Consider the following 15,588-nt stretch of genomic DNA (forward strand, 5'->3'; position numbering starts at 1 on the left):
AACCCAAAGTAAAATGATAGCAATATTTTTAATGGCCCAAAATTCGGAAGCCCACTTTAATGATTGTAGCAATTTGATAGGCCCAATAATTTTTAGTATGATAACACAATAGAATATCACCTAAAAAAGACAACTAATGAGTTTTTAAATAATGAGGCACTAATGGAGTTGAAACCACGATCTAATTCTTTACTATATACTTTAGATCATTCTTTACTGTTAAATGATGTATTAGTGGCGCTTGGTGACCATTTTCATCAAGGCCCAAAAACATTACTCATTCACGATCACAATTAGTAGCGGATCTATGACATAATTACCAAGATATTACTTTTGGATCATCTATATGTACGTTTCATGGGGGGATTTTTGGTGTGTTTTCAGCTTAGTATGTAGAGTAGGTAGGTGACTTGACTCCATTCGAATATATTGAAATTTTAGTAGCGTACAAATTTTCGAACTTTATTAAGGATAATGGTTTCAACAATGGTGCAATCGCTATTGTGAAAATGATCAAAGAGTATATCTCGAAGAGGAGATTAACATATGTCTTTGCCTCTCGTGTTGATAAATACATAAATTGGCCCTCAAGAGCAAAGGCAAAACTCAAAAGTGAGCTTAATGCTAGACCCATCCGTCGAGCTAAGATACAAGTCGGTTTTAGTGATACGACGATGTCGAGTGGAAGGTCACAAATCATTTTATATAGACACCCAACTAGCTTTCCATAACCAAATCACTAGTCAAAGCATCAATCAGCATTTCACGGTCGATAGATCTCACAACTACTTTTACGTGTAAAAGCACTATGCCATAAAAACCATAATAGCCATAAAATGGCATCCAACCGAGTAGCAGGCAAAAGACGGCCTAAGGAAAAATTTGGAGAAAATTTCTATCCCAAAACTCATTTTTGGAGTATGATAAGATAACATTTGAAGAATTTACTTCACTGTAGCTGCGAAATCGAATTACAATCTTACAGTATGTATAAATCACAGTAATCTTTCAATGGTTAAAACACGTAATTAAAAGAATTAACCTAAATCAATAGTATATCTGTTAAATCAAATGCTAACAAAATTACCAGATTCATAAGCTTAAATACATCCGCCTCGCCGCCGCAGGAAAAAATCCCCAATTTCCGAGCCCTAATTTTCGCCGCCGCGATTCTCACAGAGTCCTGATCGATTCCGTGAAAATCGCCGCGAACGCATCCAAAATCCTCTTCGGCCGCGACAGCGTGAACTCCAATCCGTCGTCGAAATCTCTGGATTTGCCGAGCGCCATCGACGTGTCTGTGTCAATCGACGCCGATTCGACCTTCCGCGGCCGTCCCCAGCCGTAGTCGGCGTCGTAGAGATCGAACCGCGGCGATCCAGCCACGCCGAAGAGACGCTTCCGGATCAAATTCCGAAAATCCGTCGGCCACTCCTCCGCGCCGTCGAGGATCCCCCTCTCGTTGTACACCGTTTTCTGGATCGCGACGCCGATGCTCTCCGCCGCGACGAGGAATCCTTCCTTCCCCTTCAGCAGGCCGTGCCTCGACTCCGCCTTCACCAGCGCGAGGCAGTTTCCGAAGTAATTCGCCGGGAGCGGCGGATCCAGGCGGCCGCGGCAGTCCGCGGCGAAGCAGAAGTACTCCGGCTCGTCGTCGGGGACGGATCCGGCCTCCGCGCGCACCAGGCACGCCCAGACCAGCGCGCACGTCGTCGTGAACGCCGTGACGTGCGTCTCCGGCCGCCGCCGCGCCACGAACGCCTTGAGCGCCTCCACGTCGTCGCGGCGGACGAGGAACGTCGCGCGCACCTTGTTGAACGGGAACGAGAACCGCCGCGGCACCACGCCGCGCGTCCGCCGCACGAGCTCCCAATACCTCGCGTCCAGCGCGCCGGCGCCGCTCACGGACGTCCGATCGTAGAACGGGAGCGATTTATCGTCGATCAGCCTCGCGTCGCCGCCGAATCGGTTCACGGAAGCCCAGGATTTGACGAATCGGACGATCGTGCTCGCGTCGCCGATCGCGTGGTGGTTCGTAAACCCCAGGCACACGCCGTGATCTGGAAACAGCGTCGCCTGCAGCGCGAGAACCGGCAGAACGACATCCTCCGGCGAGATCTTCGCCGGCGGAAGCTCCGGCACAAACGCGTAGAACTCATCCGAAAGCCGCGGATGATACCCGGTGAGGTGCTTAAAATCCTTATCGCACTCGGCGACGGTAAACGAGACCGAATCGCCGATCACGAAGCGAGAGAAAGGCCTGCCGCCGTTGATCGGATGCACGATGTTGCCGGCGAGGGGGAGGAAGTGATTGAGGGTGATGAGGAGAGAGGATTTGAGATCGGGAACGATGACTTCGACGAAATGGCGCCGGGAGCAGGGGAGGTGGAAGAAGAGGAGGCGCTGGACGGGGTGGAAGTAGAGCCACGTGATGTCGAAGTGGAGGAGCGGGAGAATCAGCTCCGTGACGGTGTCCGGCGAGGGCTGGATTTGGCAGCGGTCAAGCACGGCGGCGGCCATCGGAATTTCATGAGTTTGTGCCATAAATTAAAGAGGATTATTCTCTGCATAATTAGACTATATGCGTTTTTAAAAGGGGGAAGAGTTGCTGGGAATTTTTGAATTAAATATATTATCTTATATAGGTCGGCAATTAGGCACAATTAGTAGAATCACGTGACATTACTAGTAAAAATTAGGAGTAAAATTTTTGTAAAAATCACGTTCATTTTCAGTTATCACTTCATATATAGTTTCACCCAAATTAAAGTTTATAGGAGAATTGATTTGAACAACAATGTACCTAAGAATTATACGAAGTAAAATAAAATTTTGCGGACGGAGGGAGCATAACAGAATATGGCATCGTTACTTTGCAGTGATGAGATATGCGTTACACCGGCTCTAGCCAGTGGCAGGGTTAGTATTGCAATGCCATATCGGCTTCGTAAGTTTTTGTTGTGACGAACCACGATGAAACAGTTAGTCTTCCGTTGACAATTCTGTAGTTAGGTAAGCTTACATATTTCTTTAGTTTTAACGATGTAACACATTTTCTAGTAGTAGTGATTAAGGCTAACTTAGAGCATATAAATTGCATATTCATCATACAATTATACTGTAGGTGATCAATTGCATCAATTACTTTTAGACAATAATCTAGCCAAGATCAGAGATTATACAAATATAATTATATATTATTATGGTGCAGTTATCATATAATGCAAATGGTATTTAAATACCAATGGAAATATGGAATAATGTATTATCCGTCGGTGCTTTATATATAAATGTTGGGGACAGATATCAAAAGTCGCATTCTACTGGTTTGGTCTAGCTATTGTAGGAATTGATATTAGTACTATATAATTAGATACTTTATTACGTTCCTGTCCCTTCAAACTCTATTTTCATTTTCATCCATCCTAATAAAATAATCTCTTACTTATATAGAAATATCAATTCCATTCGTATTTGTGGGTTAATTAGAAGAATTTGTTAATTTTAGGGTGTTAGAGTTCGAATTGTATATCAAATTCATCATGATTATCCCACATTCGACTAGTCTGTAATTCGAATAGGATTGACTTAAAACTTGATGGGATGGTTGATATTCTTAGGCGCATGCAATTATTGCTAATTCTTCCCTCTAACTGATATAAAAAAAAAGTTTTAACCCTAGGTGTTATAAAATGAGTTACTAAATATTTACAAAAATAATTAACCCTCCAATTTATATCTACTATATTTGCATAAATTTTAAAAAGTTCACATGAAATTCAACGGCCAGCCCTTAAATATCCCTATATTTGAAAATATATATTAAAATTTCTCAATATAAAAATGATACATTCCTTCGTGCCGTTCATGACCAATTGACCATCTCTTGTAATAGAGTTTATCTTTATATATGTGAATTGATTAAAATTAGATAGGTAGATTTGTAGATTTTGTCTTCTCCCAACTTTAAACATTTCATAGTTATATTTTGCTAATATTTGGTAGTTAGTTGTTAGTGATTGCCCCCACAAAGAAACGGTAGATGTTCACACCATCAACAACCCATTACACTAATTTCTTCATGTATAATATTATTACTATAGGACTTTAGAGAAATACGATGCGCCACAAACACAATATCATACCAAACAATTTAAATTCATAGATATGTATGAGTATCGATTTTATCTCTTTCAGAGCATATAATTAGGTTCAAAACTAGCTTGGTCTTGAATTACCAATTCCCTGTGCTTAATTAAATTATTAAAAATTAAATTTCGATTTTATTGAAATATAATTAGTTACATCGACGTCCATGATATTTGAATGTGAACATAATACTTGGTGATAAGAGACTACTAGTCTAACCATTGATGCATGTGTGTAATAAAGATTTGACAAATTTTCTCCTAATTTCTTTTGACAAAAACTTATACTTTCCTCGTTACCGTTCATATGCAAAAAAAATAAATAAATTACACTTTGTTAAAAAATTATTGTTATTACGATTAAATTTACTTCATTTAAAGTGATTGTTGTTATGAACAAAAATGAATAGTCATATGAATAAAAGTAGGCCTGAGGAAACGGTTTTCAGTTCTTGGTTAACCGAGAACCGAACTTTATTTTTTTTGTTCCCGGTTAACCGAAAATAATAAAAAAAAAAGATTAAGGTTCGGTTCCGGTTATTAAGTTTAAGTTAATCTCGGTTCCGGTTCTAACCGAGAACCGAAAGGTTAGAACCGAATAACCGTTATTTTCTAAATATTTAATTTTTATATATTTATTTTAGTTTTATTATTATTGTTTTAGAAAAGTAAAAGTTAGTTTGATGAATGATGTTGGTATATATTGGTTTTGGACTTCGTTTTGTAAACTTTGTTGGAATTTTGGTTTTTGATGATGGAATGGAATCATGATTTTTGTCCTTTTGATTTCCCAACTTATCACTTAATGTATTATATTGCACTTGAGGAACCGAACCGACAAAGGGTTCGGTTTCGATTCTGGATTTCAGAAAAAATGGGAGTCGGTTAACCGACTAATCGGTTAGGTCGGAACCGAATTGACCGAATTCCAACCCCTAAATAAAAGACACAATATGTTCTAAATATAAAGTGGCACTTTGTGATTAAAAGAGATTAATGATCTTAATAAAATGTATTTTTTAAGAAAAATTAACCAAGTCAGGCAGGGTGAAACTCGAATCCAATCGATCTACGTACATAATCGAATGGATAATGGAGCTATGTGAAGTTTATGCCTCCATATTCAATATGTTGATAAATCACACTTACAAAATTGAATTACTAATTTGTTCACCCATTGATTTTTAAAATCCAAGATCCACCTCTAACATCATGGACTAGCACCAAAAAAGTCTTGGGGGTAAGAGTTTTATATTTTAAACAATGTAAGATCATATATAAAAACATATACTACAAGAAACCGCTAAAGTCAAGGCTAAGATGAAAGTTTGATTTGGTCTTTTATTTTGTTGTATTTGTGGCCCTACTTTATCCTTACACCTAACCTCATCGAGGTTGAACAAATTTTTCCTATAATTTTAATCTCGACTCAACAAATACTTTTAATTTTAATTTCTATTTGTCAATTCATCGATGGATTCGAAGTAGTCAAACTAACAAAAGTAATTTCACTAATATTGGTAATAGAGTGTGGTTTTTGACAAAAGGAATAAATCAAAGTCATTAGCCTTTCAAAACAAGAGAATAAACTAAAATCAGTTGACTTCTAATATGTATTGATGACTAGATCTTGACACTTTTCTATATTCTTTTATTTAATATGAATAGTTCTAGCTAGCAACATTTTTGGCGAAGAATGTAATAATCATAATTTTTTTAAAAAAATGATTATAAAACACGAAAAAAATAATTTAATCCATCAGGTAGAACGTATAACCGGAATATACAATTTCATAATTCAAATAGCTACGGAAAAAATTCCTTTTCAGCCTAAACAGCACCGGATGATGCTGATGAATTGGCGACAACCTGCTCCAGCCAGCTAAGTCCGACTACACATGTTTCGTTTACTTGATTCGTCGTTGTGCATAATTAATGGTGTAATTCTATTTAACTCAATTCGAGACAAGAACTGAGAAATCAGAGACATAATATTATTAAAAAAATAAATACAAATACATTAATTTGTATTGTCAAATTATCATATATATATCAAATATTTAGGAGTGGATTTGGTGCGCCGGAAAAGGATGTTTTAGTTGTAAATTAGGTAAACTTAGACCATAATCATCATGGCAATTATTCAAGTCGATGGATATTTCATCTATAAATTGAAAAAGATGAACTTGCTATATATTCTGAAACCCTTTTAAAGTAAAAAAAAAAAGCTAGTGAAATAGAACTAAAAAAGAACTAATCAATTGGTCAAAGAAAGTGTTTAGGTGCGCTTTGAACTATTAAAACGTCAGAAATAAGATGATTGGAGTTGAAATTCTGTTTGTATCCACCTCAACATTTTGACCACTTAAAAGTTTGATAATCAATTTTGAATTAAAATTATAGTCTATAGGTAGTATTACAACATTTAACAAACCCCATAACGATTTGATTATGATATTTATTTTGTTGTTAATTCATGTATAATCATAATTCAAAGTAATCTATCCATTCATGTGCCTTTGTTTAGTTAATGAAAATGTTAGGTAAAAAAATTCCATAATATTTTTAGGTGGAGAAACAAAAATGTGGAGTATCGGTTTTAGGATTTACAAGCAGCAAAAATAGACATATATCACATCTTAATGTGAAAAAAGTGTCTAAATTCTAAAGCTATTTGACTATTTTGAATAGCAATATTCATTACTTTAGCTACTTTCCATGGGAAAAATATCACCAAGGTCAACTACAAGACTTTGGAATTGAAAAAGAAAATAAATAGTGAAATATTTCTCCATGGTGCACATAGAATTCTAAGCAAATTAAATCCTACTAATTAATAGTACTATATAAATCTTATAATTAACCTTATTAGATGCTGCGATTATCTCAATTGGGATAAAGGGAGTATATAGGGTATTAGTAGTTTTAATTTAAGTGTAACGTTAATTTATTCAACTCATTGTTTAGCGAACTCATAAAACTACACCAATAGGTAAAATAGAAGCCATTTTGCATCTCCGAAAACTTCAAATCAATATTTTCATATTTTGATTATTTGATTCGTCTACAAGAATTAGTCCTTTTCATTTCTAGATATAACCCAACGACACATTATCAGAATAAAATTTATTCACAATTTATACTCCTTTGTCAATAAAAAATAGTTTCATTTTATCATTTTAGAATGTTTACGAAACATAATTTTTTATATTTTATCCACTTTTTCTCTTTTTTTTTTGTTATTTTTATCAATTTTCTCATGAAAATACATGTCAGTTCAATAATGGCCTTTTTTTTTTTTTGGACGGATGGAGTATTAATATAATCCACTGTTTTCGTCAATAATAATACATTTATCAAAATTACTAACATTACCTCAAGGGGTGATTATATCTCCATTTACAATATGCGATTAACTTTTATCAAAATCGTGTCTCACTATCACTCCATTAATTGTATTTTTCTGAGATGAACCATTATCTCTATTTTCCTGGCAGCCCATTTTAAGTGAATTGGGTGAAATAGGGGGAAATGGGCTCGAGTGTGTAATTTTTAAATGGGCCATGGATCTATACATGAATACAGCCCAATAAATTTATATAATTATCCGAAATATAATATATAAAAATAATTGTTCTTTAACACAATTACTCCATTCGTCCCAGATAATTCGTCCCAGTTTTTCATTTCGGTCCATCCCACATAATTTGTCCTACTTCACTTTTACCATTTTTGGTAATGGGTCCCATATTCTACTAACTCATTCCTACTCACATTTTATTATAAAACTAATATATAAAGGTAGGACCCACTTTCCACTAACTTTTTCAACCCACTTTTCATTACAATTCTTAAAACCCGTGCCCGGTCAAAGTGACCCGAATTATCCGGGACGGAGGGATTATATAAAAACAAAAAAGTATTACTCCTTTAAGTTAAACTCAAGGACGCGTCGTTAGAATAAAACTACAAATTGCATTAATGACTATATACCAAACTTTAATTAAGGTAATTGTGCTTACAAGAATCTCTCTATTTCCAGCGAAGATTACTCAAAATTTAATATTCCAATTCATCATATTTATTGGTATATTCTAATTATTTACTCCCTCCACCCCTAAACTATTGATTTCCCTTTTTTATTGTTACATTATATGTTACTATTAATTTTCGTTTTTCGTAAAACATCTAGTTTCTCAGACTTTGCATTCACTTTATCTCTCCTATTTTACTATATCTTTTAATAAATATTACTATCAATTACATGTAATAGGATGAATATTAATTTTGTAAAAAAAAAATTACATGTAAATGGGATAAAATTAAATCTATATCAGAAAAATGGAGCACTAATATTCACGGATTCAATTTCTATATAATATGATGTGAAAATATTTCTATAACACACCATACCCTAACCACCATGACAACCGTGCTTGAAACCTGCCGCATTCCGCCGGCACCAGGCGCCGCCGCCGAGCTATCACTGCCGCTATCCTACCTCGACGTCACCTGGATCCACTTCACCCCCATCCGCCGCCTCATCTTCTACAGCCACCCATGTTCCGAAGCTGAATTCTCCAACACCATTGTTCCAAACCTCAAACACTCTCTCTCTTTAACTCTCAAACACTACCTCCCCGTCGCCGGAAACCTCCTCTACCCTTCCGACACCGCGCAGAAGCCCGCGATCCGCTACCTCGCGGGCGACTCCGTCCCGCTCACGGTCGCCGTCTCCGCCAACGACTTCGACCACCTCACCGCGAACCACTCGCGAGACGCGGATCAATTCTACGACTACATCCCGTTGATTCCATCAATGACGATAGACAGGGACGAATTTAAAGTCGTCCCTGTCTTCGCCCTCCAGGCCACGCTGTTCCCCGGCCGTGGCGTGGCGGTTGGGTTCACCAACCACCACGTCCTCGGCGACGCTAGCTCGATCGTCGGATTTATTAAAGCGTGGGCCGAGATTAACAGACTCGGATCCGAGTCTGTTTCTGTCGAAAACCGGCCAGTTTTCGACAGAGGGCTTATTAATGACCCATGTGGGTGGGACCATTTGAATTGGGAAGTGATGAGAGAGATTCCTTTCACACCTCCACCATCCTCTGACCCGGTCCCCACGGGCCGGGTCAGGGCGACGTTCACTCTGGACCGGACTGGTTTAGAAAAACTGAAAAAAAGAACCGGTCCGGTTCAGATCTCGTCGTTCGTGGCCGCGGCGTCGTACGTCTGGAGCTGTCTGGCGAAGTCCGGCCGCGCGGGCGACGTCGCGGAGCACTTCTCGTTCGTCATCGACGTGCGCGGGCGGGCGGATCCGCCGGTTCCCGCGAGCTACTTCGGCAACTGCCTGAGCTACGCGGTGGCGAGGGTGGAGGCGGGGCGGCTGGCGGGGGAGGAGGGGTTTGCGGCGGCGGCGGAGGAGTTCGGGAGGGTGATGAGGGAGAGGGTGAATAGGAAGGAGGAGGTTTTGAGATGTATGCAGAATTGGCGGGAGAGCTTTGAGGAGATGAAGGGGATTCGGGCGGTTGGGGTTTCGGGGTCGCCGAAGTTCGATCTTGGCGCGGCGGATTTCGGGTGGGGGGAGGCGAGGAAGGTGGAGGTGCTGTCGATTGACGGGGAGAGTTCGATGTCGCTGAGCAAATCGAGGGGCGAAGGCGGCGGATTGGAGGTGGGGTTGTCGATGGAGAAGAAGAGGATGGAAGCATTTGCTGCAATATTTGCTCAAGGCCTAATGTAATGAATGAAGATCATGTGTAGTTATGAATGAGAGTGATGTTATTCAGCCATAACTATTCGAATAAAATCTTTTCAAGTTTCAATTAAATAAAATCGTTAAACACTATGTGTCTCATTTTTCGATCTTGGTCCCTTCCTTACAAATTGTCTTAATTAATCTTTTCGGCTAATTTTCTTTTACATTTCTTAAATTAATATTGGATCAAACTGAGACACAGTATTGGGATAAGAGAAAAGTAACAAATATAGAGAATTAAAATATAGGGAAATTGGTCTCTAAAACCATGAACTTTGCCCAAAATTTGGTATTTCCCATGAACTTTGAAATTGATATATAATATCACGAACTTTGCATTTTGTTTGGTATTTCCCAAACTCACTCAAATAAGATATTTTCATCAAAATCTTATTTAATATAGGCAACCGTGATATGTTTTATAATATTTGAAACCACTTTTTAAGTTCATAACATGTAGCATAAAAAGTCAAGTTGAAAACCACGTTGATTTAATTGTGTCAAGTATGATAAAAGCCTCGTAAGTTAGCCAAATATAGTAATAAACATGCCGTGGGAAATACCAAACAAAATGCAAAGTTCGTGATATTATATACCAATTTCAAAGTTCATGGGAAATACCAAATTTTGGGCAAAGTTCATGGTTTTAGAGACCAATTTCCCTAAAATATATTGAAATGACGTCATTTCATATGTTGCCGGCGACCTAACGGTACAAGGGGTTTTCTCTCGGGATCCAAAGGGAATGCTTGAGCTTCGGGATGTTAAAAATGTCAAGGGAATCGGCTTTGGTTCATATTTGGTCGTAGAAGATGAGGCGGTGCCTTGTCCTATGTTATGTGAGTTAGTTTTTCGGACACAAGATTTAAGAAATTAATTTTAAATATTTAGATATAAAAAAAAAATAAAGTAGGTGAAAAATGAGAAATTAGAATACAATAGAGAATTGGATTTTATAGCCAAAATAAATGACATCCAAGTAATTTAAGACATGATAAAATAGAACTACCCAAATAATTTGGGATAGAGGGAGTACTTCTTATATTTCAACTTTGTTACACGTAAAATAAAGTTACATCCTTGATATTTTTCCACCCACTCTTAGGCCATCTTCAAATATAGAAGAAAAAGCCTCCACCATCTCCTTAGACAACGACATACCGACGACCAAACCGTTGCCGGAGCTACCCAACCACATCGCGTAGTTCCTGTCGTCCATCGACAGAAACTCGACCTTCCTCATCGACCCCCATCCAAAATCTGCCCCCGCGAACTCGAATCTCGGCGAGCCAGAAGCCAGCAACACCCTCATGTCCTTAAAATTCGACAACACAATCGACAGCCGATTTTCCGGCTTTTTCAGAAACTCATCCCCATCGTAGATTTTATTCATCTCATCATCAATAGCCTTTGCCGCGACAACAAATCCATCCTCAGCCGCCAGCTTACTACGCTCGAGCCTCACCACCCCAGCACCCAAGCAATTCCCGAAGTAATTCGCCGCCACGGGAGGATCAAACAGTGCATTCCGCCGCCCCCTCCCATCGGCTGGATAGTAGAAAACCTCATCCTCCTTGTAAGTTTTATGTCTCACATATGTGACATGTGATAGAATCTTAAATAGAATTGGATTTTAGTATAATAGATACATTTGGTATAAGACACATTTTACCCTAATTAATTGACTATCAATTAATTATTGTCACATCAATTAATTAAATAGTCATATTATATTTCTCCAAAGAGAATATATGTTCATGTATATATATATATGGCGATTGATTGCCAATAAATGGAAAAGATTGATTACATAATCTTTTTATGGAATGAATATTCATTCCCTTGGCCATCAAGTAAAAGAAACGTGCATATATATTATTAAAGATTTGATTAGAATTGATTGTGATCAATTAGTAATATTAACAGACTGAAGATTATGTTCTTGGTCAATAAGAAATGTATTTACTAATTATTTTGGGCCTCTTTGATGGAAAGGGCTTTTAGGGTTTGATACTTAGGGGTTTGTCCTCTCTCTGCCTATAAATACAAGTGTGGTGATCCCATCAAAACACACACATTAAGAGAACACATAATGAGGGAAAGAGAGAGAAACAAATCCTTGGAGTTGGAGTTGCACCACTACGCCAAAGAAAGTCCGAGGAAGTTCGTCTCCTCCTTCCTCAATCGCTTCCGCTATGGATCGCCAAGGTATGTCTCGATCCTATTATGTTTATGGTTTACGTGAAATACATGTTGTTCGAAGATCTTGCTTTATTTATATTCAATTATGTAATCTTGAATATATGATGATAAATAATGTCCAATATGTGGTATCAGAGCCAAGTTGAGAACTCATGTATTTTCGTATTATTGAAAACCATAATTTTAGAATTTATTGTTTGATAAACTACTGTGAATTGAATCGGTTGTGTTTTTTTTTTTAATATGGTCAAATATATTATGAATTCAATTTTGTTGAATTGTACGTTAAGTATTTCATGAATATACATGAGCAATCACAGAAACTTATCAAACTATGCTTTATGTATTAATCGAATGTTTTATTTTCTAAAATACGTTCAAACATCTTATGACTTTAAAATCTGGTAAATCGCATTGTATTTATGAATTCTATATGTGCATATTAGTTGAATTTTTTTTTTATGTTTTGATTCGGCTATTTTCCATGATAGAAAGTTGTTTCTGTATGAATATTTGATTTGATTCACATAATTTCATTGTGAATTATAATGTTTGATTACTCTATCAATTAAAGGTTGTGTATTCTGTATGTTTATACTTTGAAATATATTGTTTGATTCTATTTATATATATGGAATTGATTTGGGTATTTTGATTGTATATATACTTTATGTAAATTGAGTTTGAATATGTGCATTGATGAATTGAGATTTCAATTAAATGTCTTATGATTATGAATCTACCGGAACGGTGGAATGAATGATTACATAATTCAATTCTCGTTTTAACATGTATTTTGATTATATTATGTTTATTTTGCAATCACCAAAGTGAAGCAAAATAAGGAGAGTCTATAATCAAACTCATATTATAATTTGTTTAAGCAATTAATCTCTATATGTTCTTGATTATATTATGTTTATTTTACAATCACCAAAGTGAGGTAAAATGAGAAGAGTTTACAATCAAGTTAATATGAAAATCTATGTATGCAATTAATCATCATACTTTTTGTGGCTATTCATTATCTAAATAGTTTGTTTGTTATAAGGTCTAGATTCCCAAAGGAAATAGTCTTTGCAACATAATAAACACTTATGGAGTTAATAATTTAAATTGGTGCCGATTACCCAAAGGTAACGCCAATTTATTATTACTCAATTATTGAACTAAGATATGAATATTAAAAGCATGATTTTTATAATTGTATGAAGACTACCCAAAGGAGTTTTCATAATTGCCTCATGATATGGGTTTTCAAATTAATGTTCGTGTTATTATTCTAAGCTTTTATATGTGAGCATTCATTTCTTAATTGCTCTTATAACGTAAAAACATATATTTTTTGCTACTAGTATGTTTATCTCAAATTTTCCCGCACTTAATGGAACTAACTTCTCTGAATGGAAAGAGAAACTTGAGTTCACTCTTGATGTAATGGACTTCCTAACACTGTTGAATGATGAGTCAATGATCTTATGATCAAAGTAGTTTGGTTGATTGCCCATAATGCTTGGGAAAAATATAACAGGACTAAGTTTATAGTTCATTAGAATGGTCGTTGCAGATAAAGTTTCTCAACGATTGACATTGCAAAAGAATGTTTGCAGAACGTTGAGGATTGCTTCATAACTGCATATAAAGTTTATTGCAGGAAAACTTACGAAGGATCTCATGAGCATGCAATATAATGGTTCTCGGACTATGTATGAGCATGTGATGGACATAAATAACATCTCTTCTACGCATGAAATTAGGATTATAGGTGAATGAGGATTTCCTTGTACAATTGACCCTAATTTCCTTACCTCCTCAATATGGACCATTCCAAATTGATTCACTATAAAAGATTAGTGGATTCTTAAAGAATGGGAAACGTATTGGTTTAGGAGGAGCGTAAGATGAAGAAGTATGGAATGGGTGCATCTCATGCTCTCATTGCAACCGAAGGAGCGTCTAAAGGATAATATTCATTCGAATTTATCATTCTTATGGCATAAAGGAACTGGATCATATTTCTAGTGAAAGAATTAAGAGGCTTATAAAGGATAATATTCGTTCGAATTTAGACTTTACAAGCATTACCGTTTGTGTGGATTGTATTAAATGTAAACAAACCAAATACAATACTAAAAATGCCACAAGAAGTAATGAGCTCCTTAAAATTATACATACACATATTTGCGGACCTTTTGATGTCTCGACTTTGATGGAGAAAAATATCTTATCACCTTTATTGACGATTTTTTCGCGTTATGCATTTATTTATTGCAAGAAAAATCTCAGGCACAGTTGAACATTTTATGACTGAAGTTGAAATGCAATTAAATAGAAAGGTGAAAATTATTCGATCCGATAGAGGTGGTGAATTTTATGGTCGTACCACTAAAATAAGTCAATTACATGGACCTTTTGCCAAATACTTAGAAAAGCATGGCATTTATGCTTAATATTCTATGCCAAGTACGTCTCAGCAGAATGATGTTGTTGAGAGACGAAACCGAACTCTCATGGAAATGGTTAGAAGTATGTTAATTCTACCCTACCCATATCGTTGTGAATTTATGCTCTTAGAATAGCTATTTATGTATTAAACCGGGTTTCTATTAAGGCTGTTCCAAAGACCCCTTATAAACTTTGGACACGTAGAAAAACCTAGTTGCAGGACCTTCATGTTTCGGGTTGTCCCGCAGAACCTAGAGTATACTCTTCGCAAGAAAAGAAATTGGACTTTAGATTGTTAGTGGTTACATTATGGGTCACCCAGTAAAGTCCAAAGGGTACAGTTTTTACCATCCTAATCATAGCATGAAAATTGTTGAAACTGGAAATGCAAGATTCTTTAAGAATGATGAGATCAGTGGGAGTTTTAACACTCATAATGCGGTCATTAGTGAAATAAGGGTAGATTTCCGTCTTCCCTCATTTCCTCAAGAATTAAGTGTGTCAAATATTGTTGAACAGCCTAACAATATTTGAATGATCAACCACTTAATGATGATGCCACAGTCATTGAACATAGGTGTGGAAGAAGCATCTACAGAAGTGTCATTAAGGCGTTTTCTAAAAAAACGAAGGTTGGGTATTTCTGATGACTGTGGCTAATATCTCCAAGAATCCGAATGTGACATAGGAATACGTAATGACCCAGTTTCATATTCACTAGTCATTAAGTGTAATAGTTCTAATAAATGGATTGATGCATGATGAAAGAGTTAAAATCTATGGATTGTATAGAGTCTGGGACCTTGTCGAATTACCTGACGAAAGTGTATTGGGTGTAAATGGGTCTTCAAGACCAAATTCGACATAAATGGTTTAATCAAACGATTTAAAGCCAGACTTGTTGCCAAAGGTTATACTCTTAAAAGATAGCATTGATTATAAAGAGACTTTCTCTTAAGTATCAAAGAAGGACTCACTTAGAATCATTTTGGCACTTGTAGCCCATTTCGACTTGGAACTACATCAAATGGATGT

The 15,588-nt window shown here is 36.7% G+C and overlaps 3 protein-coding genes across 3 annotated transcripts; 1 reads left to right on the plus strand and 2 right to left on the minus strand.

The window, feature by feature from the left end:
• Positions 1–966: 966 nt before the first annotated feature.
• LOC125190616 (phenolic glucoside malonyltransferase 1-like) lies at positions 967–2,792 on the minus strand. Its single transcript, XM_048087958.2, has one exon. It carries the CDS (start codon positions 2,542–2,544, stop codon positions 1,174–1,176), a length of 1,371 nt encoding a protein of 456 aa, XP_047943915.1. The 5' UTR covers positions 2,545–2,792; the 3' UTR covers positions 967–1,173.
• Positions 2,793–8,552: 5,760 nt separating this feature from the next.
• LOC125188176 (malonyl-coenzyme:anthocyanin 5-O-glucoside-6'''-O-malonyltransferase-like) lies at positions 8,553–9,891 on the plus strand. Its single transcript, XM_048084932.2, has one exon. The coding sequence runs from the start codon at positions 8,572–8,574 to the stop codon at positions 9,889–9,891; it is 1,320 nt and encodes a 439-aa protein (XP_047940889.1). The 5' UTR covers positions 8,553–8,571.
• Positions 9,892–10,978: 1,087 nt separating this feature from the next.
• On the minus strand, positions 10,979–11,573 carry LOC148926954 (malonyl-coenzyme:anthocyanin 5-O-glucoside-6'''-O-malonyltransferase-like). The gene is made up of 2 exons (XM_089059308.1): positions 11,556–11,573; positions 10,979–11,479 (listed from the first exon to the last, which is right to left on the minus strand). The coding sequence occupies exons 1-2, from the start codon at positions 11,571–11,573 to the stop codon at positions 10,979–10,981; spliced, it is 519 nt and encodes a 172-aa protein (XP_088915434.1).
• Positions 11,574–15,588: the final 4,015 nt, after the last annotated feature.

This window comes from Salvia hispanica, chromosome 5, assembly GCF_029641045.1.
Source record: "Salvia hispanica isolate PSC_SH4W2 chromosome 5, Shi_PSC_v1, whole genome shotgun sequence".
NCBI lineage: Eukaryota > Viridiplantae > Streptophyta > Magnoliopsida > Lamiales > Lamiaceae > Salvia > Salvia hispanica.